This window comes from Delphinapterus leucas, chromosome 2 (genome assembly GCF_059928025.1).
Source record: "Delphinapterus leucas isolate spDelLeu-1000000601 "Yukka" chromosome 2, BTC_Dleu_Yukka2, whole genome shotgun sequence".
NCBI lineage: Eukaryota > Metazoa > Chordata > Mammalia > Artiodactyla > Monodontidae > Delphinapterus > Delphinapterus leucas.
The window spans coordinates 55884882-55905820 of NC_143130.1; the positions used below are offsets into that span (position 1 = coordinate 55884882).

Below are 20939 nucleotides of genomic sequence, written 5' to 3' on the forward strand. Positions count from 1 at the left end.
CTTTGGACAAGCATTTATTTGTATTGTTTGGGTGAAGGAGAGGCTGAAGGATGCATGGATTTCTTAATGGTCATTTTATAAGTAAGTCTTTTGACCCCCAGCCTCTGAAGAGCCTCTGCTGGTGGATGCTTTGCTGGGGAAAATCAGATTTGTGTGTTTTCCTAATCCCTGGTCACAATCTATGCCACTCTCCACCTGCCCCCCTCACTGCTACTGCCATCGGGATTTCAGGATTTAGCCTCTCCAGATATAACTCAGGACATCACAGAGCCCTGTCGTGGGTGGATTGTTTTCTCCTCATTTCCCAGCCAGGGAGGGCTGGAAGGAGTGGGGGGCTACCACTTTCCCACAGGCTCTGTGCCCCCTCAGCCAGCTTGGGGGTGAGGAGCAACAGCCTCCGGAGGCCACTGGTGCTGGCCGCTCTGAGCTTCCGCTGGTCCACAGAGAGAGTGAGGGCATTTCCTTGGCGATGCCCCAGTGCCTTCTCTGGATCTGCCTGGCTGTGTGGGAGGCGAGTGCAGACCTCCCCTTCGTTGCGGAGAACGATGCTGCCCTGATGGTGAACTGGTAAGGAGCCAAGGCAGCTGCAGTGGGAGGGTGTGTTAGACAGAGTCTCCTTTGCTGTGTGAATTTGCATCTCTCTGGTGAGATGGGAAGGATGCTTTGAGAGGTGGAGGCAGAGCTGAGTTGATCTGAGGACAAGAGTTCTTCAGCTGAATTGCAACAAGTAGATGGTGTGGCCAGGGAGCCTGGTGGAACTGTGAATGTGGGGGGAAGGGCCTGGGGTCTCTGCTAAGGTAGACCCCTGGTGGGGCCATCTGTTCGAGGGTGGTCGGCTGGCTGCATGGGCAGAATGTTGAGACATTTGAGACTGATTACATAGCTCGGACGCCTGCTGTTGGATTCAAAGCCCAGTGCTCAGCAAGGCCAGCTGTGGATGTGTCCCTACGTGCCTTTTCTCACAGCATGAGTTAAGATCATATGTGGCAAACTCTGCCCTCTTACAGAAGAGGAGACCAAATTTCCCTCAGGGCCAAGATGCACCACGCCCTCCCCACAGCCTCAGGCAGATGAGAGCAGGTGAGAGGAGGGGAATAGGCTCAGGCCTAGCAGAAGGAGACAGGGACAGAGAGAAGGGTGGCAAGATATGTTTAGTAGCAAAGACATCTTTATCATGATCCAATTTTGCCTCTCAATTCTTGAGAAGAGGGAAAATGCCATTCTGTTTCTTTGCATTAGGATTTGAAGTTACTCTCCTACTTGTAATTCTTTTGTTGTGGTGGTTCTTTTCATTCTATTTTTGAGTTGAGGATAACAATATAAGATAACGTTCAAAAAAAGACCATCTTTTTGGAATGCAAATAGAGCAGAAACCCATTTATAAATTTTTAAAGAACGACATGAAACGACTCCCAACTGTAGCACCCTCCATTAGCATTGCAATTCTTAACCCCAAACCTCTGCCGTGCCACCTTTTCACTTGTTCCCATAAAATCAGGTCTGCTTCCTCTTCCCTTGCCTTTAACACGGTAACCACATGGCACAGCAGCCTCCTCCCAGCCCTGCCAGGCCCCTTCCCCAGGATGCCAGCCCACGCCAGTGGATGGGCACTGAGTGCCTGTGTGAGAGGAGGCATGCACTGCACGTCCCTGTGCTTCCAGCCAGCTCCAGGGGGTGGTGATGCTGACAGAGTGACGCTGACCAGGGTAACATTTGAGGCTTAGAACTCATGTTGCAAGCAGGACTTACTCCATCCCTGTTCTACATTTCTCCTGCCATGAGAAGCCCTGCAGGACTTACTCCATCCCTGTTCTACATTTCTCCTGCCATGAGAAGCCCTGCAGGACCCTCCCCTGCTCACAACCAAGCTTGTGACCATGACCTCTAGGGCTGGGCCTCCTGTGGCCAGGAGGTGTCTGAGGACACCCTTTGCAGGTGCAAGAAGGGAACGCGTTGTGTTCCTTTGGACACCCTGCCCACTTTGTGTCAGGTGAAGCCCAGCTTGTGCTGCCCTGCAGGCTCAGGCCAGCCCTGTGCCTGTGGGTGGGACAGCACCTGCTAAAGCCTCGGCTATTTCTGTGGTGCCCGGTTGTGCTTTCCCAAACTCAACCCCAGGAAAACCTCTGAAATGTTCAAAGTGGGGAGATAGCAGAACAGGTAAATGAGAGTATTTGCAGGAAGCTCTCTACCTTTCCTGCAGAGGCTGCTGCCCTCATGTCTCAGTGCTTGGGCAGGACTATGTTATATAAGTAGGTCCATGAGGGCTCCGGTCAGGGCCTGCGGTCACCAGGGCTGCTCACATGGAGGCAAATGCACCTCAGATTAATGCTCTCATGATCCTTAATGCCAGGATGCCACAGCTGATGCCTCCATGTGCGGCTGGAGGGAGGGGGCCCGATGTGGAAGGTTCCTTGTGGCCAGCACAGCACGACAGGCCCGGGTGGCTAAGGAGAGTCCTGGGCTCTCCCAGGGTGTGCGCCCCTGAATGGGGGGTGAGGCTTACCTGTGCTAGTGCTGATGTTCTCTGTGCCCACTGTCTGCCCCATCAGGTGGTATTGGTTCAGCCTGGAGCCATCTTCTGCCACCACCACCGACTTGGTTGTGCCATTGGTCCAGACATAGACAACTTCAGAATTAGGATATGCATCTGTACGGGGGAGAAAAAAGGGGTGTAAACATGGAATCATTTGCAGCGTGGCACAGCCAAAGATGTTTATAAAAGTAGTACGAGAGATGATTAGAAAGTCAAAGTTAAATGACCTAAAGAAAGTACAGGCAGTCAGACCAGGGCAGACAGCACCACGGTTCAGGCCCTTCTCATTTCTAAAGGGCAGAGTGCTCAGAAGCCGGGCCCAGTGCTTCCTACAGGGTATCTTCTCTTCAGGGTGCACTGTCGCACGGGCCTGAGACCACAGGGCCTGGGGCTCTCCCAGCTCTTAGGGCTCCTGTTGTCATTACAAGAGCTCTGTAAGGATGTAATGCATAGAGTGCCTTGTCAACAGTTCATAAACAGTCAAAGTAAGAACAATGAATCACCCAAGAAGTAATGAATACACACCAAAAAGACAGTTTGGAAACCGGGAGCACTCAAACCAGAACATGGATTGAGGCTCAGGGGTACACTGCTACAAAGCATCTTGTATGATGGGAAAGTGGTGATGGTTTGTTTATTCTTCACAGTGTTGGTTACAGTATTAGAATTTTCTTAAATGATTGGGAAATGGTCAGTATTTACCTCATATCAACCTTGGGAAACAGTTTAAGTTTTGCTTATGATTCTCAGAGGCATAAGGAAGAAATGACCCAGGTCAAGTTAGCCTTACAAAATAAGCTAAATTAAGCTTTGTTTGTAGGACTAAACTGGTTGTCTGCTCAGGGAATTTTCAAGTCTGGTCTCTGTTTTTGTTTTTATTTATTTATTTATTTTTGGTTGCGTTGGGTCTTCGTTGCTGCGTGTGGGCTTTCTCTAGTTGTGGCGAGCGGGGGCTACTCTTCGTTGCGGTGTGCAGGCTTCTCATTGTGGTGGCTTCTCTTGTTGCAGAGTGTGGGCTTTAGTATGCAGGCTTCCGCGGCACGTGGGATCTTCCCGGACCAGGGACTGAACCCGTGTCCCCTGCATTGGCAGGCAGATTCTTAACCACTGTGCCACCAGGGAATTCCCTCTGTTTTTGATTCTAACAACTTGGAGCAGCATTTGATCACATCAGCTACTATAAAGGTCTCTCTTTTCAGAAGGCACTTGTTGCCCTGTTGTCCATGCTGTCCTGGTGGGAGGGTGGTGCAGAAGGCAGAAACTTTACCCTGGTGTCACACCTGTGACTGTTACCTTACACAGCAAAAGGCACTGTGCAAAATGGAATTAAAGCTATGGGCTTAAAATCAGGAGATTATCCTAGATGATCCCAGTGGACCCCGTATAATCACTCGAGCCTTTAAAAACAGAGAACTTTCTCCAGCTGGGGCCAGTCAGAGAGACCCAGCTCAGAGAGATTCGAAGCAGAAAGAAAGGACTCGACTGCCATTGCTGGTTTTGAAGGTGGAGGAAGGGGCCATGAGCCAAGGTATGTGGGCAGCCCATAGAAGGCAAGAATGACTCCTTCAGGTGACAGTCAGCAGGAGACAGGGACCTCAACCTACAACCCATGGAACTGAATCCTGCCAACAGCCTGAGAGAGGCTGGTTGTGGATTTGCCCCCAGAGCCTCCAGAAGGGAAAGCAGCCCTGCTGACACCATGATTCTGGCCGTGGGAGACCCAGAGCTGAAACACTAGGCAAATCCACTGTATTCTGACCTACAGAACTGTAAGATAATACACGTTTTTGATTATTGAGATATAATTAACATGTATCATTGTATAAGTTTAAAGTGTACAGCATCATGATTTTATATATGTATTGATACATATTGCAAAATGATCACTACAATAAGGTTACTTAGTAAACGTGTTGCCTCAGTTAAATTGCTAAGTTTGTGATAATTTGTCATGGCAGTAGAAAACTGGAACAGGTAGATGGACTGATAAACAGAAGACTCTCTCCTAGAGGAAGGAGACAAATATACATAAGACATGTTACATGTGAGGTGGTAGTAAGTGCTATGGAGAAATATAAGCTATGAAGAGGAAAGAGGTGCTATTTTAAATAAGGTAATCTGGGAAGGCATAACTTAAGAGACCCAAGGGCTGTGCAGGAGCCTGCCACATGGTTGTCAGAAGGACATGTATCCCAGAAAAGGGCACTGCAGGTGCACATGTCCTGGGGCAAGAGTGTGCCTACAATGCCTGAGGAGAAGGCAGGTGGGCAGTGTGGCTGGACAGGGTAGACAGCAGAGGGCAGAGGAAAAGACTAGATAAACATTGCCTCAAGGCTATTTAAGGCCTTTGCCTTTTACTCTGAGCTAGCCAGGAAGGCAGGGGCGGGGATAAGCAAGTGACATAGCCTAGTTCATGCTGTAAAAGGACCCATCTGGCTGAAACAGGAGACTAGAATGCAGGGGGGGAAAGAACAGAAACAGGAGAGTGCTTAGGGCAATATTAAAATAATTCAGGTGAAAGATGATAGTGGCTGGAAGTGGTAAAAAGAGGAGAAAATAGGGATACATTTTAAAGGAAAGGGTCATCCAATCAGCTTACAAATCAGATGTGAGCTGTGAGAGGAAGAGGGTGACCAAACCAGGCATCTGGATGGCTCATTTGCACTCTAGGATGGCAAAGATTCTGGAACAACCCAGCTTCTGAGGAAACAGCAGCATTCAGGTGCTGACATTTCAGAGTTGAGAGGCCTATGAGAGGTCTCCTCGGGGTGCTGAGCAGACAGTGGGCCACACAAGTCAGGAGTTCATGGGATTGGTCCCTGGTGAGGATGTGACTTCTTGAGGCATCGGCACACAGATGTCACTTGAAGCAGGGGCCGGTGACAGGGTCACCTGCAGAGTGAATGATGGTGGAGGGGACGGCACGGCAGGGCCTAGAGGCTGGGAAGGTGAGGAGGGAGCTGCAGAACCACTGGAGCAGCGGCCACGGCAGTGGGAGGACATGGGGAGTGTGCTTCGCAGGGGCTTGTCACAGGCTTCAGAGGACAGCTGAGAAGTGGCCTCGGGGCCTCGTGGCATCTGTTCACCTCAGCAAGAGCACTTCCAGAGGAAAAGTTGGCTTTAAGGAACAGGGGAGCTCAAGTGTTCCCCATGGCTCTTGAGGGCCCTGAAGGTAAACCTGCACACCCGCTCTGTAGTACAAACCTGTGCATCTTCCCAGCTGCCACACACAGCACCCAATGCCTTCTGGACAAGGCTTTGTGCTTGGCTCGCAGCCTGACGCCAACTCCAGATGGAACAGAACCCATGCACCCTCACAGGGAGGCCTCTGCAGACGTCTCAGGAGATGGGATAGGCTGGCAGGGAAGGCATCCCTAAGCAGGACAGCAGGCTCCGGGACTCCACCAGGCAGGGCTGGTGCCCGGCACTGCGAATGGGCTCCTGGTGTGGCCACTGCTGAGGCAGACAAGCAGGACTACACGTGTGATGAGGTCTCCACAGAAGGAGCCAGAAGAGGTCACGTTAGTAATGAGCCGTGTTCCCACTAAGTGTGGGAGTTTCTTTTCTAGTGCACATCACTTCCTTATTCTTGCTTTATGTGCAAAAGAGTATACGTAACACTTGGAAAATAATAAAACAAGCATGTATGTAGCAAACATTGAGCTTAACACAGAGGAAAACGTCAGAACCTTCTAGGCCCTCCACGCACGACTCACCAAAGGCTCACTTTCTCCCCACAGGTGGTATTCTGAACTTTATGATAATCATTGCATTGTTTGCTTTGTAGTTGTACCTTCTGGGCAGACATCACTAAACAAAGGGGCTTTTTTTGCCTCCCTATGTTTTCTTTGTGAAATCTGTTTTCTGCTTTTTGCTCATTTGATTCATGTTTTCAAATATATTCTGATATACATATTTTTTTTGCTCCATGTGTTGCAAATGTCTTCTTCAAGTTTGTGGCTATTTCACTTTGTTCATTTTTTTAAAAATTTTTTGATAAATGGTATGCTAAGTTAGTCAAATTTATCAGCCTTTTAATCTTTCTGCATCTTATTTTGGAGGCCTTCCTGATGTTACACATGTAGTATCAAAGCTGGAATGCTCCATCTTTAACCATTAGGGCCTTGATAACAGACAGTTGACTTCTGTATATATTTTCCTACATAAGTATCCAATCAGATCTTCTCCATGTGGTTTTTGGTGCTGGACCGAAATCATTAAGCTGTTCCTCCCACCCATGTACTTGCAGGGCCTGTTCTGACAAGTAAGGTCTCCATCAGGCATGGGCTCTCTCTTGCGGGATTCTCTGTTCTGCTCCTTTTTTCTACTCCAGTTTCAATCTCCCCTGTCTTAACTACACAGACTTTAGAACTCTAGACAAGAACAGCTGGAAGGGCGAGGTGCCAGCTTTTCTTCTTCATGGGGCCCTGGCTGTTCTTGGTCCTCTGCTCATCCAAATACATGTTAGAATCCGCTCATCAGGCTTTCCCAAAAATACTCTGATGAAATTTATGCTGGACATGAATTGGATCTATAGATTACAGATTGGGGACACATGACATCTTATGGTATTGAGTCTTTTTATCACAGACTTGATGTGTATTTAGGTCTTTGGAGTGAAAGTGCCTGACAGTAAGCCTTTTTGATTGTAATGTAAGTGCCTGGCATTAAGCTTTCCATTGCCGACGCAACTATTTAAAAGGCATCCACCTCACATAGGCATATTCCCAGCTACACTACTAGATAAAGGGCAGGTCCACCCATGCAGTTCCCCTTCTAGAAGGCCCAAGGTGACCTAGATAACTGGTCATTTGATGACCCCACTTCTCCCTAGTTAGAGTGCCTAATTCCTGTTCTTATGTTTTAAATTTGCCAATAAAGATTGAACTGGTGAAACCCTAATCACCCCACCCTGGACCCCAATAAGGGTAGAGCCCTGGGTCTGAGCTCTTTCTCTCTCCCTTACCCGTGACAGTGCTGTGTGGCCCTGGGCGTGCTGTGTACCCTCTGAGAGCTCTGAGTAATAAGCCTTGTTTTTTCAAAGTTCCCTGGTGGTTGTTGCTGAGAATGCCTTGCAATTGTCATAGGAACCACAAAGGCCAGTCCAGCCTCAGCGTTGCCTCTGGTCAGGGAATGTCTGAGGGGCCGCCATGGGTAGTATGGGCCCAGATGAGCACCCCAGGCATTCTCAGTCACAGAGCATTTCTGACTGCTAATGTATGAGCTGAGAGCAACACAAAGTAGTCTTCTAGGTTGAAATATCTTTCAGTGAAGTTGTATCACTTTCTTTCTTCTGCTAGACATTCTCCCTCCAGATGTGTGTTACTCAACATGGTTCCAATAACCAGTGTATCCTGTCTCTGAGCAAAGCCATATGGGATCCCAACTTATCAGAAGGCTGCTCGGCGAAGGGGTGGTCAGAACCCTGAGAATTAGTGACATGATTCCAATGTTCATCTGCATATTAGTAAGACATGAAATAGAAGGACGTAAATAGAGTAGACCAGCTACAGCAGTCAATGGAATAACATGGATGCTACACCTGACTTACACAGCAGGTGGAGGTTGACTGTTCTTGTCATGTTTTTTTTAAATTAGCATGACCTTCCATTTCCAAGTTTCAGGTATTACAGAAGTGTTGATTTCACATGGACAGCACTGGAGCTACCCAACACAGTGCATTCTGCCGTAATGTCCTTCTCTACTGGGGGAACATGGCTGGGGATGAGGGAGGTGAGGCCTGATGATGTGCTCCACCCTGGCAAGCTGCTTTCTAAGTGTCTGGTCACAGACACCACCAGGCATATGCTGAGACTTGGATGGCGCCCTGAGTTGCCCATAAAAGACATGAGATTTCTATCTTCCTATTATTTAGATGCTACAGGCCCCTGAATACTGAAGGGCCGTGGTACTGAGACATGGACTTGAGCAGAGTGGCCACACTGGATTCTAGCTGGGGCTGTGAGTATGGAGTGGACGGTACATGGTGATGAGGCAGCATCTCCTGGCAGTCCCCAGACTGGCTCAGGCAGCTTGTGCTCCTGTTGTCCTGTGCCACTGTCCTGCATCTTCCCCCAGCTCCTCTGCCTCATAGCAGGCAGAGCTGCTGCACTGTGAAGCTGGCCTCGCCCTTCCCGGCTACATTTGCAGTGAGGAGGGCTGCCAATGTCCCACTAACAACCCCCACTCCAGTCCCAAACCACACGTGGGCTGTGAGTCTGTACCCTGGCCAAAAGAGTTAAGGGGGCCCCCATAACCCCTGGAAGATGTGAGTGGGTTGGGAAACGTGAATCCCAAAGCTCAAAAAGAAAAAGAAGCTCAAACCTTGGGGCAATAGGTCTCAGTGACCAGGGCAGTTCTGAGAGTCAGAAAAGACTGGGAGCACAGACATGTATCTAAAGAGAGTACGGGGGAGGCCAGGGGAAGATGGCGGAAGAGTAAGACGCGGAGATCACCTTCCTCCCCACAGATACATCAGAAATACATCTACACGTGGAACAACTCCTACAGAACACCTACTGAACGCTGGCAGAAGACCTCAGACCTCCCAAAAGGCAAGAAACATCCCAAGTACCTGGGTAGGGCAAAAGAAAAAAGAATAAACAGAGACATAAGAATAAGGACGGGACCTGCACCAGTGGGAGGGAGCGGTGAAAGGTTTCCACACACTAGGAAGCCCCTTCGCGGGCGGAGACTGCGGGTGGCGGAGGGGGGAAGCTTCGGGGCCACGGAGGAGAGCACAACAACAGGGGTGCAGGGGGCAAAGTGGAGAGATTCCCGCACAGAGGATCAGTGCCGACCAGCACTCACTAGCCCGAGAGGCTTGACTGCTCAGCCGCGGAGGCGGGCCGGGCTGCGAGCTGAGGCTCGGGCTTCGGTGGGAGCACAGGGAGAGGACTGGGGTTGGCGGCGTGAACACAGCCTGCAGGGGGGTTAGTGCACCATGGCTAGCCGGGAGGAAGTCCGGGGAAAAGTCTGGAGCTGCCGAAGAGGCAAGAGACTTTTTCTTCCCTCTTTGTTTCCTGGTGCGCGAGGAGAGGGGATTAAGAGCGCTGCTTAAAGGAGCTCCAGAGACTGGCGCGAGCTGCGGCTAAAAGCGTGGACCCCAGAGACGGGCATGAGATGCTAAGGCTGCTGCTGCCGCCACTAAGAAACCTGTGTGCGAGCACAGGTCACTATCCACACCTCCCTTACGGGGAGCCTGTGCAGCCCGCCACTGCCAGGGTCCTGGGATCCAGGGACAACTTCCCCGGGAGAACGCACAGTGCACCTCAGGCTGGTGCAACGTCACGCTGGCCTCTGCCGGCGCAGGCTCACTCCTCATCATGCCCCTCCCTCCCCCCGGCCTGAGTGAGCCAGAGACCCAGAATCAGCGGCTCCTTTAACCCCGTCCTGTCTGAGCGAAGAACAGACGCTCTCCGGCGACCTACACGCACAGGCGGGGCCAAATCCAAAGCTGAGCCCCGGGAGCTGTGTGAACAAAGAAGAGAAAGGGGAATCTCTCCCAGCATGCTCAGGAGCAGCAGATTAAATCTCCACAATCAACTTGATGTACCATGCATCTGTGGAATACCTGAATAGACAACCAACCATCCCGAATTGAGGAGGTGGACGTTGAGAGCAGGATTTATTATTTTTTCCCCTTTACCTCTTTTTGTGAGTGTGTATGTGTATGCTTCTGTGTGAGATTTTGTCTGTATAGCTTTGCTTTCACCATTTGTCCTAGGGTTCTATCCCTCCATTTTTTTTTGTTTTGTTCTGTTTTTATTTAAAAAATTATTTTTTCTTAATAAATATTTTTTACTTTAATAACTTTATTTTATTTTATATTATTTTATTTTCTTTTATCCTCTTTCTTTCTTTCTTTCGACTTTTTCTCCCTTTTATTCTGAGCTGTGTGGATGAAAGGCTCTTAGTGCTGCAGCCAGGAGTCAGTGCTGTGCCTCTGAGGTGGGAGGGCCAACTTCAGGACGCTGGTCCACAAGAGACCTCCCAGCTCCACATAATACCAAACAGCGAAAATCTCCCAGAGATATCAATCTCAACACCAACACCAAGCTTCGCTCAACGACCAGCGGGCTACAGTGCTGGACAGCCTATGCCAAACAACTAGCAAGACAGGAACACAACCCCACCCATTAGCAGAGAGGATGCCTAAAATAAGTCCACAGACACCCTAAAACACACCACCAGATGTGGACCTACCCACCAGATAGACAAGATCCAGCCTCATCCACCAGAACACAGGCACTAGTCCCCTCCACCAGGAAGCCTACACAACCCACTGAACCAACTTTAGCCACTGCGGGCAGACACCAAAAACAATGGGAAATACGAACCTGCATCCTGCAAAAAGGAGACCCCAAACACAGTAAGATAAGCAAAATGAGAAGACAGAAAACCAAACAGCAAATGAAGGAGTAAGATAAAAACCCACCAGACCTAACGAATGAAGAGGAAATAGGCAGTCTACCTGAAAAAGAATTCGGAATAAGGATAGTAAATATGATCCAAAATCTTGGAAACAGAATAGAAAAAATGCAAAAAACATTTAACAAGGACCTAGGAGAACTAAAGAAGAAACAAGCAATGATGAACAACACAATAAATGAAATTAAAAATGCTCTAGAAGAGATCAATAGCAGAATAACTGAGGCAGAAGAACGGATAAGTGACCTGGAAGATAAAATAGTGGAAATAACTACTGCAGAGCAGAATAAAGAAAAAAGAATGAAAAGAACTGAGGACAGTCTCAGAGACCTCTGGGATAATATTAAACGCACCAACATTCGAATTATAGGGGTTCCAGAAGAAGAAGAGCAAAAGAAAGGGACTGAGAAAATAGTTGAAGAGATTATAGTTGAAAACCTCCCCAATATGGGAAAGGAAATAGTTAATCAAGTCCAGGGAGCACAGAGATCCCATACAGGATAAATCCAAGGAGAAACACACCAAGACACAAATTAATCAAACTGTCAAAAATTAAATACAAAGAAAACACATTAAAAGCAGCAAGTGAAAAACAGCAAATAACACACAAGGGAATCCCCATAAGGTTAACAGCTGATCTTTCAGCAGAAACTCTGCAAGCCAGAAGGGACTGGCAGGACATATTTAAATTGATGAAAGAGAAAAACTTAAAACCAAGATTACTCTAACCAGCAAGGATCTCATTCAGATTTGATGGAGAAATTAAAACCTTTACAGACAAGTAAAAGCTGAGAGTTCAGTGCCACCAAACCAGCTTTACAACAAATGCTGAAGGATCTTCTCTAGGCAAGAAACACAAGAGAAGGGAAAGACCTACAGTAACAAACCCAAAACAATTAAGAAAATGGGAATAGGAACATACAAATCGATAATTACCTTAAATATAAATGGATTAAATGCTCCCACCAAAAGACACAGATTGGCTGAATGGATACAAAAACAAGACCCATATATCTGCTGTCTACAAGAGACCCACTTCAGACCTAGAGACACATACAGACTGAAAGTGAGGGGATGGAAAAAGATATTCCATGCAAATGGAAACCAAAAGACAGCTGGAGTAGCAATTCTCATATCAGACAAAATAGACTTTAAAATAAAGACTATTAGAAGAGACAAAGAAGGATACTACCTAATGATCAAGGGATCGATCCAAGAAGAAGATATAACAGTTGTTAAAATTTATGCACCCAACATAGGAGCACCGCAATACATAAGGAAAATACTAACAGCCATAAAAGGGGAAATCGACAGTAACACATTCATAGTAGGGGACTTTAACACCCCACTTTCACCAATGCACAGATTATCCAAAATGAAAATAAATAAGGAAACACAAGCTTTAAATGATACATTAAACAGGATAGACTTAGTTGATATTTATAGGACATTCCATCCAAAAACAACAGAATACACTTTTTTCTCAAGTGCTCATGGAACATTCTCCAGGATAGATCATATCTTGGGTCACAAATCAAGCCTTGGTAAATTTAAGAAAATTGAAATTGTATCGAGTATCTTTTCCAACCACAACGCTATGAGACTAGGTATCAATTACAGGAAAAGATCTGTAAAAAATAAAAACACATGGAGGCTAAACAATACACTACTTAATAACGAAGTGATCACTGAAGAAATCAAAGAGGAAATAAAAAAATACCTAGAAACAAATGACAATGGAGACTTGACACCCCAAAACCTATGGGATGCAGCAAAAGCAGTTCTAAGAGGGAAGTCTATAGCAATACAATCCTACCTTAAGAAACAGGAAACATCTCGAATAAACAACTTAACCTTGCACCTAAAGCAATTAGAGAAAGAAGAACAAAAGAAGCCCAAAGTTAGAAGATGGAAAGAAATCATAAAGATCAGATCAGAAATAAATGAAAAAGAAATGAAGGAAATGATAGCAAAGATCAGTAAAACTAAAAGCTGGTTCTTTGAGAAGATAAACAAAATTGATAAACCATTAGCCAGAGTCATCAAGAAAAAAATGGAGAGTACTCAAATCAATAGAATTATAAATGAAAAAGAAGTAACAACTGACACTGCAGAAATACAAAGATCATGAGAGATTACTACAAGCAACTCTATGCCAATAAAATGGACAACCTGGAAGAAATGGAAAAGTTCTTAGAAATGCACAACCTGCCAAGACTGAATCAGGAAGAAATAGAAAATATGAACAGACCAATCACAAGCACTGAAATTGAAACTGTGATTAAAAATCTTCCAACAAACAAAAGCCCAGGACCAGATGGCTTCACAGGCGAATTCTATCAAACATTTAGAGAAGAGCTAACACCTGTCCTTCTCAAACTCTTCCAGAATATAGCAGAGGGAGGAACACTCCTAAACTCATTCTACGAGGCCACCGTCACCCTGATACCAAAACCAGACAAGGATGTCACAAAGAAATATAACTACAGGCCGATATCACTGATGAACATAGATGCAAAAATCCTCAACAAAATACTTGCAAACAGAATCCAACAGCAATTGAAAGGATCATACACCATGATCAAGTGGGGTTTATTCCAGGAATGCAAGGATTCTTCAATATACGCAAATCAATCACTGTGATACACCATATTAACAAATTGAAGGACAAAAACCATATGATCATCTCAATAGATGCAGAGAAAGCTTTTGACAAAATTCAACATCCATTCAAACCCTGCAGAAAGTAGGCATAGAGGGAACTTTCCTCAACATAATAAAGGCCATATATGACAAACCCACAGCCAACATCATCCTCAATCGTGAAAAAATGAAAGCATTTCCAGTGAGATCAGGAGGAAGACAAGGTTGCCCACTCTCACCACTCTTATTCAACTTAGTTTTGGAACTTTAGCCACAGCAATCAGAGAAGAAAAGGAAATAAAAGGAATCCAAATCAGAAAAGAAGAAGTAAAGCTGTCACTGTTTGCATATGACATGATAGTATACATACAGAATCCTAAAGATGCTCCCAGAAAACTACTAGAGCTAATCAATGAATTTGGTAAAGTAGCAGAATACAAAATTAATGCACAGAAATCTCTGGCATTCCTATACACTAATGATGAAAAATCTTAAAGTGATATCAAGAAAACACTCCCATTTACCATTGCAACAAAAAGAATAAAATATCTAGGAATAAACCTACCTAAGGAGACAAAAGACCTGTATGCAGAAAATTATAAGACACTGATGAAAGAAATTAAAGATGATACAAATAGATGGAGATATATACCATGATCTTGGATTGGAAGAATCAACATTGTGAAAATGTCTCTACTACCCAAAGCAATCTACAGATTCAATGCAATCCCTATCAAACTACCACTGGCATTTTTCACAGAACTAGAGCAAAAAATTTCACAATTTGTATGGAAACACAAAAGACCCCGAATAGCCAAAGGAATCTTGAGAATGAAAAGCGGAGCTGGAGGAATCAGGCTCCCTGACTTCACACTATACTACAAAGCTACAGTAATCAAGACAGTATGGTACTGGCACAAAAAGGGAAAGATAGATCAATGGAACAGGATAGAAAGCCTAGAGATAAACCCACGCACATATGGTCACCTTATCTTTGATAAAGGATGCAGGAATGTACAGTGGAGCAAGGACAGCCTCTTCAATAAGTGGTGCTGGGAAATCTGGACAGGTACATGTAAAAGTATAAGATTAGAACACTCCTTAACACTATACACAAAAATAAGGTCAAAATGGATTAAAGAGCTAAATGTAAGGCCAGACACTATCAAACTCTTAGAGTTAAACATAGGCAGAACACTCTATGATATAAATCACAGCAAGATCCTTTTTGACCCACCTCCTAGAGAAATGGAAATAAAAACAAAAATAAACAAATGGGACCTAATGAAACTTCAAAGCTTTTGCACAGCAAAGGAAACCATAAACAGACCAAAAGACAACCCTCAGAATGGGAGAAAATATTTGCAAGTGAAGCAACTGACAAAGGATTAATCTCCAAAATTTAAAAGCAGCTCATGCAGCTCAATAACAAAAAAACAAACCACCCAATCCAAAAATGGGCAGAAAACCTAAACAGACATTTCTCCAAAGAAGATATACAGATTGCCAACAAACACATGAAAGAATGCTCAACATCATTAATCATTAGAGAAATGCAAATCAAAACTACAATGAGATATCATCTCACACCGGTCAGAATGGCCATCATCAAAAAATCTAGAAACGATAAATGCTGGAGAGGGTGTGGAGAAAAGAACACTCTTGCACTGCTGGTGGGAATGTGAATTGGTACAGCCACTATGGAGCACAGTATGGAGGTTCCTTAAAAAACTATAAATAGAACTACCATATGACCCAGCAGTCCCACTACTGGGCGCATACCCTGAGAAAACCATAATTGAAAAAGAGTCATGTACCAAAATGTTCATTGCAGCTCTATTTACAATAGCCAAAAGATGGAAACAACCTAAGTGTCCATCATCAGATGAATGGATAAAGGAGATGTGGCACATATATACAATGGAATATTACTCAGCCATAAAAAGAAACGAAATTTATTTGTAGTGAGGTGGATGGACCTAGAGTCTGTCATGGAGAGTGAGGTAAGTCAGAAAGAAAACGAGAAATACCATATGCTAACACATATATATGGAATCTAAAAAGAAAAAGAAAATGGTCATGAAGAACCTAGGGGCAAGATGGGAATAAACATCTAGTAGGGCAGACCTACTAGAGAATGGACTTGAGGATATTGGGAGGGGGACGGGTAAGCTGTGACAAAGTGAGAGAGTGGCACGGACATATATACACTACCAAACGTAAAATAGATAGCTAGAGGGTAGCAGCCGCATAGCACAGGGAGATCAACTCGGTGCTTTGTGACCACCTAGAGGGGTGGGATAGGGAGGGTGGGAGGGAGGGAGACACAAGAGGGAAGACATATGGGAACATATGTATATGTATAACTGAATCACTTTGTATCACTTTGTTATACAGCAGAAACTAACACACCATTGTAAAGCAATTATACTCCAATAAAGATGTAAAACTATGTTAAAAAGTTCATTATGTTGTACACCCGAAATAATGTTATATGTCAATTATACCTCAATAAAAAAAGAAATAGAAAAAAATAAAAAGAGTACGGAGCACTGAAAACTATGCTTCCCCTCTCCCCCTCCCCGTCCCCCGTGAAGCTACCTACTCAGTGCCCAGCATCCTCAAGGAAGACGGGAAAGAGGGCAAAGAGCTGGCAACACACTGAAGAGGGAGAACATTCGGGACAAATGAGGCATTTGGGAGAGTGGGGCAGGTGACCCCTCGGGTGGCCTGGAGGGACGTCGACTGAGAATGTGGGGATGCAGGTGGGACCTGTACGGTGGTGGAGGCACAGAGGTGGGAGTGCAGACTGGACTGCCGGGAACATGGTCCTGACTGCAGGCTGGGCATCACTCTCCTCAGTGGGACTGGGGGTGGCTGTGCTTGAGCTCTGGGGCTAAGAGGAGCACTGACCAGGGAAGCGTGTCTGTCCTGCAGGGATCAGTGGCTGGGGAGAGGTTGGCTCTGTTACCTGCAGGCTCACTGGGCACCAGTCCTCCAAGCCTCTTTCTCCATTGTTGGTGGGGGGTGGGGTGGGGGTGGATAATAATACTTATCTTACTATAAGGACCCAATAAAATAATAATTATAACTAGATAAAAGTTACTTGAAATCACAGAGTGATGTATGAATGTCACCTACAATGTATATTAATAATTCATATCCTCTGGTTTTTTAAACTGTAAATATTAAATGGCCTATTGATATTGATGATGTTAATGGCATTGATAACAGCAGGAACGAGAGGCAGCGCAGCCTCCAGCACGTCAGTTCAACACCGTGAGTTCTGCTCTGCCATCAAATTAAGGATGGGAATAAATGAGGCACTCATGTGCCTTTCTGCTTGGGCGTTTAGCAACACTAAATTCTTCTCTGTGTGTCAGAGGTGTGGCAGCCCATCTCTTACCTGGGGACGACAGTAAAGAAGGCCATCAAGTTTGCCATGTTGCCATCATCTGTCATGATTTAGAGCTCCAGAAACATAATGCTTGCCTTCCTCCAACCACACATCAGTGGAGCCAGGCAAGGTTTGAAACATTTTCATCCACAACTAACTTGGGAATTCATTACTGCTTTCAGAGCAGCTCTGTCCCTGGGTTAACACTTCCTGTCTGTCCACTTCTGGCACTGCAAATCCTGAATAAAAGGCCACAATGGCACATCAACCCCTTATTTCCAAGGCCTTTTAGAAGCGATGAGTTTTTGCCTAACTACAAGAGAAACATGTCTGACCTTCACTATGGGATGATCTTCGACAACCTCTTTACGCTCAAAGCTCTACTTCCTCATCTGCAGATTGAGGGAAACACCTAGGGGTGCTTAAGGGTAAAGTATATTCATGAATGTCAAGTATTTAGCACATGCCTGACACACAGTTATAAATAAATAGTAGCTATAAGAAACATAGCCATAGGTTGGAAAGAAGTTTTGCTTGGTATCAAATCCAGTCTTATGAGAAGATCTTTCTACATGAATTCACTTTCTAATTGTCTGTCAAAAGCAAACCCAGTGTGTGAGGACCACTGGTTAGTCTTATCTGACAGGCTGCTTGGACACCCAGGAACTGCCAGTAACCAGTGAGGAAACCTCTTTTACTCTGTGCATTCACTGCCTTTGGCGTTAGAAGAAATGCAGGTTAGGATGTAATTGGAATTTTGGTGATTTGCAAAACGTACAGGATTTGAGTTCTCTGACACCCATGTCCTCAGCCTTCCTCCCTCTTCTAAAACTGGAGGTGGGAACGGGCTGAGTACCTTCCCCAGGTGACCTCACCACCCATCACCTGCGTGACCTGCCCATCCTCAATGGTACCGAGTCTCAGTCTCTTGAGCTGAAAACCAAGTCAATACCTGACACATTGATTCCATAATCTAAATTAGAAAATTTGTAAAATATAAATGTCTGTGGTTACGTTATTTCTAATGGCCTGTTGCACAACCAATATCCCTGCTTTCAGTTAAGCAGGTAACAATTAGATCAGTGGGGCTTTGCCAGGCCACTTTCCTTGCCCAGAATCAACTGGGAAGTGAGTGCAGCTCTCTGCAGATGGAGATGAACAGATAACACTGCTGCCCTGTTACCCAGGAAGCGACACTGGAAGCCTGAGATTTGCTAGTCACATGGCCCATCACCACCCCACAGTCAGGTCCTTGTAAAATTACTTGGGGTCACTGTCCCGGCTGGTCTGAGGGAGTCAAGAGACCGTGCTCTCTGTGTCTATAGACTTAAATGGGACCAAATCAGGAAAGAGGGACAAAGGACTGTCACCCTCCCAGCAGAAAAGCTGCTTCCTTTGTGAAGAAGAGTGAGAGGCAGGTCAAAGGCCAGGAGTATGAGGAGGAAATCCCTCCACGCACTTTCTTACACTCTCATAAACTGATTAGCTTTTTATACATTCAAATCAGCAGCTCCTTCCAATTACTTCCAATTTCTCATAGAAAATAGTATTTTCCAAGTCACCTGGTCTTAAAATCATGATGCCATCTTTGACTCTTATACACACGCCCAGAGTCCATCTCAAAATCCACTTGTCACACCAGCCACCACCCTGCTCTCAGCTCTCATCACTTCTACTGCTTCATGGCATTCCAAGTGCTTGGTTTCACTTCCAAACTAGTGATTTCAGCACATCCCTTACTCCACAACATCACTGCTCTGCCTACTACTTTTACACTTTGGGATTTAAGGCCCTTCCTATCTGGGTTGTAACACTGTCCTGTCACTTCCCCAAAGGGTGTCCTCCACTAACTGATCACCTGTCATTTGTGTTTTGTCCTTATTTCCATTATGCCTTCTTCTATCCAAATCCTTCCAGGCTCAGTTCAAAATATGACCCCCATGAGGAGGTTCCCCAAATGGCCTTCAGTTTCACAAGGGTTTTAACCTGATTATCTAACATGTCCATCATCAGCTCCTTGAGCACCGATCAAGCTTCTTTTTCTCACTGCACCTAGCAGAGTGCTGAGGGCAGAGCACACCCGACATAGCTGTTAGATAGTAATCAAGGGTAACTAACGCACAACACAGACAAAACTTCAATGTATTTCTAAGACCTCACATCAGGCACTCCGAAACCTGCGCTCTAGACCACCAACAGGTGAGCTGAGTCTCTCCGTATTGGGCATGACCAAGGCAGGAGCGGAGTTGTAATCCCACATATCTGAATGCGCTGACAGGTTACCCCCATGACATCTACCCCCGACGGTCTGAAATTCTCTCTACTGGAGATCCACCAAAACAGTGTCCATGTCTAATATAGAATATATTTTCATGAATCCAGATGTTTTCTCATGACTTAATCTAATACTTAAGGCACCATTTCACAAATAAAATTAACAAAAAAATTGGTTTTTTTTTCTTTTCTAAATGGTCTTGATTTGTTTAAGCATTTGCTTCCAAATGTAAGCCATGCCATTATATTTAAGGAATTTCCTTATGTACTGGGAAGTATCCATCTATAAGCCAGGGCTAATTTCAACAAATGTTTGAATTCTTGAGAGAGGAGATAGCAATAACAGAAATGTCTGTTAATCCAGCTCTGCATTAGAGAAGCCAGAGCACATGGCTCGTTAGAATAATGACGACTGTTTGCATTGCTTTGTCTCCTAATAGCAGAGAACTGTTGGATTGGGTAATTTGAAACTCATTATACTATCACATTTAGCCTCTGCAGGCTCTGATGCTGATGGTAGAAGTGAACTACTTGGCCAAGCAGCTATTTTTAGTAAATCCAAAAGATGAAAGACAAGTAAGAAAAACACTTCATTGAATAGCATTTCTTCTCTTAAACCTATTAAGTCCTGAGCTGAAACCATACAAGCTGAGGAAAGGTGAAGTTTATGCAGTTTTCTAGCTCTTGATCAATTGTATGCAAACATGATATATCAGGAAAATCTTTTAAACTGCCTTGTATATCATAGTAAAGATAATAAGAGCAAATATAAATAAGCGATCTCATCTATTTCAAACCAGTCTTCAAATATCAGGCAGATAAAAAGAAATTTGGCATGAGAGTTCAATATCTCTACTGAGTTGAAGAAATGGTTATATTGGTTTTCTCTCTCTATGGAGTTCAAGAAATGAATAAATTTATATATGTATATATATATAAATTTATGTTGTTTTGTTCGATTGAATGTTGAAATGAAAAGATCCTATCAGATGCATATTTTAGCTTTGAATATGATAAATGTTATAACTGCAGCTGGTGAGTTGTTGAATATGAGATGATATGAAGAAGGGTTAAAAGCTCACATACTTTTTTTCACCAAAAACTGCTTTTGTGCTCCTGCCCTGCACACCATTGCCATTAAATCTGAATATCACATTGACTTGAATTTATTTAACTAATGATGAAAAAATAACAATCTTTGGCTTTTAGTGTTTTTACCTTTGATCAAATGAAGAGCATAATTTTCAGGTACAAAGAGTAGCATAATTTTAAGTTACACAACTCATTTTCCTCTTAGAGACATGAATCAGTGATTCCCAAGTGAGGTGCCCTAGGGATCTTTTGAAGGCTTTGTCCCAACTACTGATGTGCACAGCTATCTGATGGCAGTAAGTGGTTTAAATAAATCCTAGTGAGAGTCCCTTTCCATTAAACTACTTCCCCAAAATAAATGTATGTTTTATCTCTCCATGGCATTTGAAGATCATAGTTTGAAAAAAATGAATTATTCCCATCCAACTTAATTTTTGGCTCATCACACATACTTATTTCTCCTAATCCCCCAAATCCCTTTGGAATTATAGAAGCAATATAAAAGGAAACCCTCAGAATCGAAGGAAGTTCCTTGCCAGTAATGGCTGAGTTGCTGTTAGTAGGTAACAA

At 44.7% G+C, this 20939-nt stretch overlaps 1 protein-coding gene across 1 annotated transcript in view; it reads right to left on the reverse strand.

Moving 5' to 3' along the window:
• Positions 1-20939, reverse strand: part of GABRA5 (gamma-aminobutyric acid type A receptor subunit alpha5) — a 99603-nt gene that overhangs the window by 14167 nt on the left and 64497 nt on the right. Inside the window, exon 6 of the mRNA XM_022598892.2 lies at positions 2504-2647. Within this exon, the coding sequence (XP_022454600.1) occupies positions 2504-2647 (144 nt within the window). The remainder of the gene's footprint in view (positions 1-2503; positions 2648-20939) is intronic.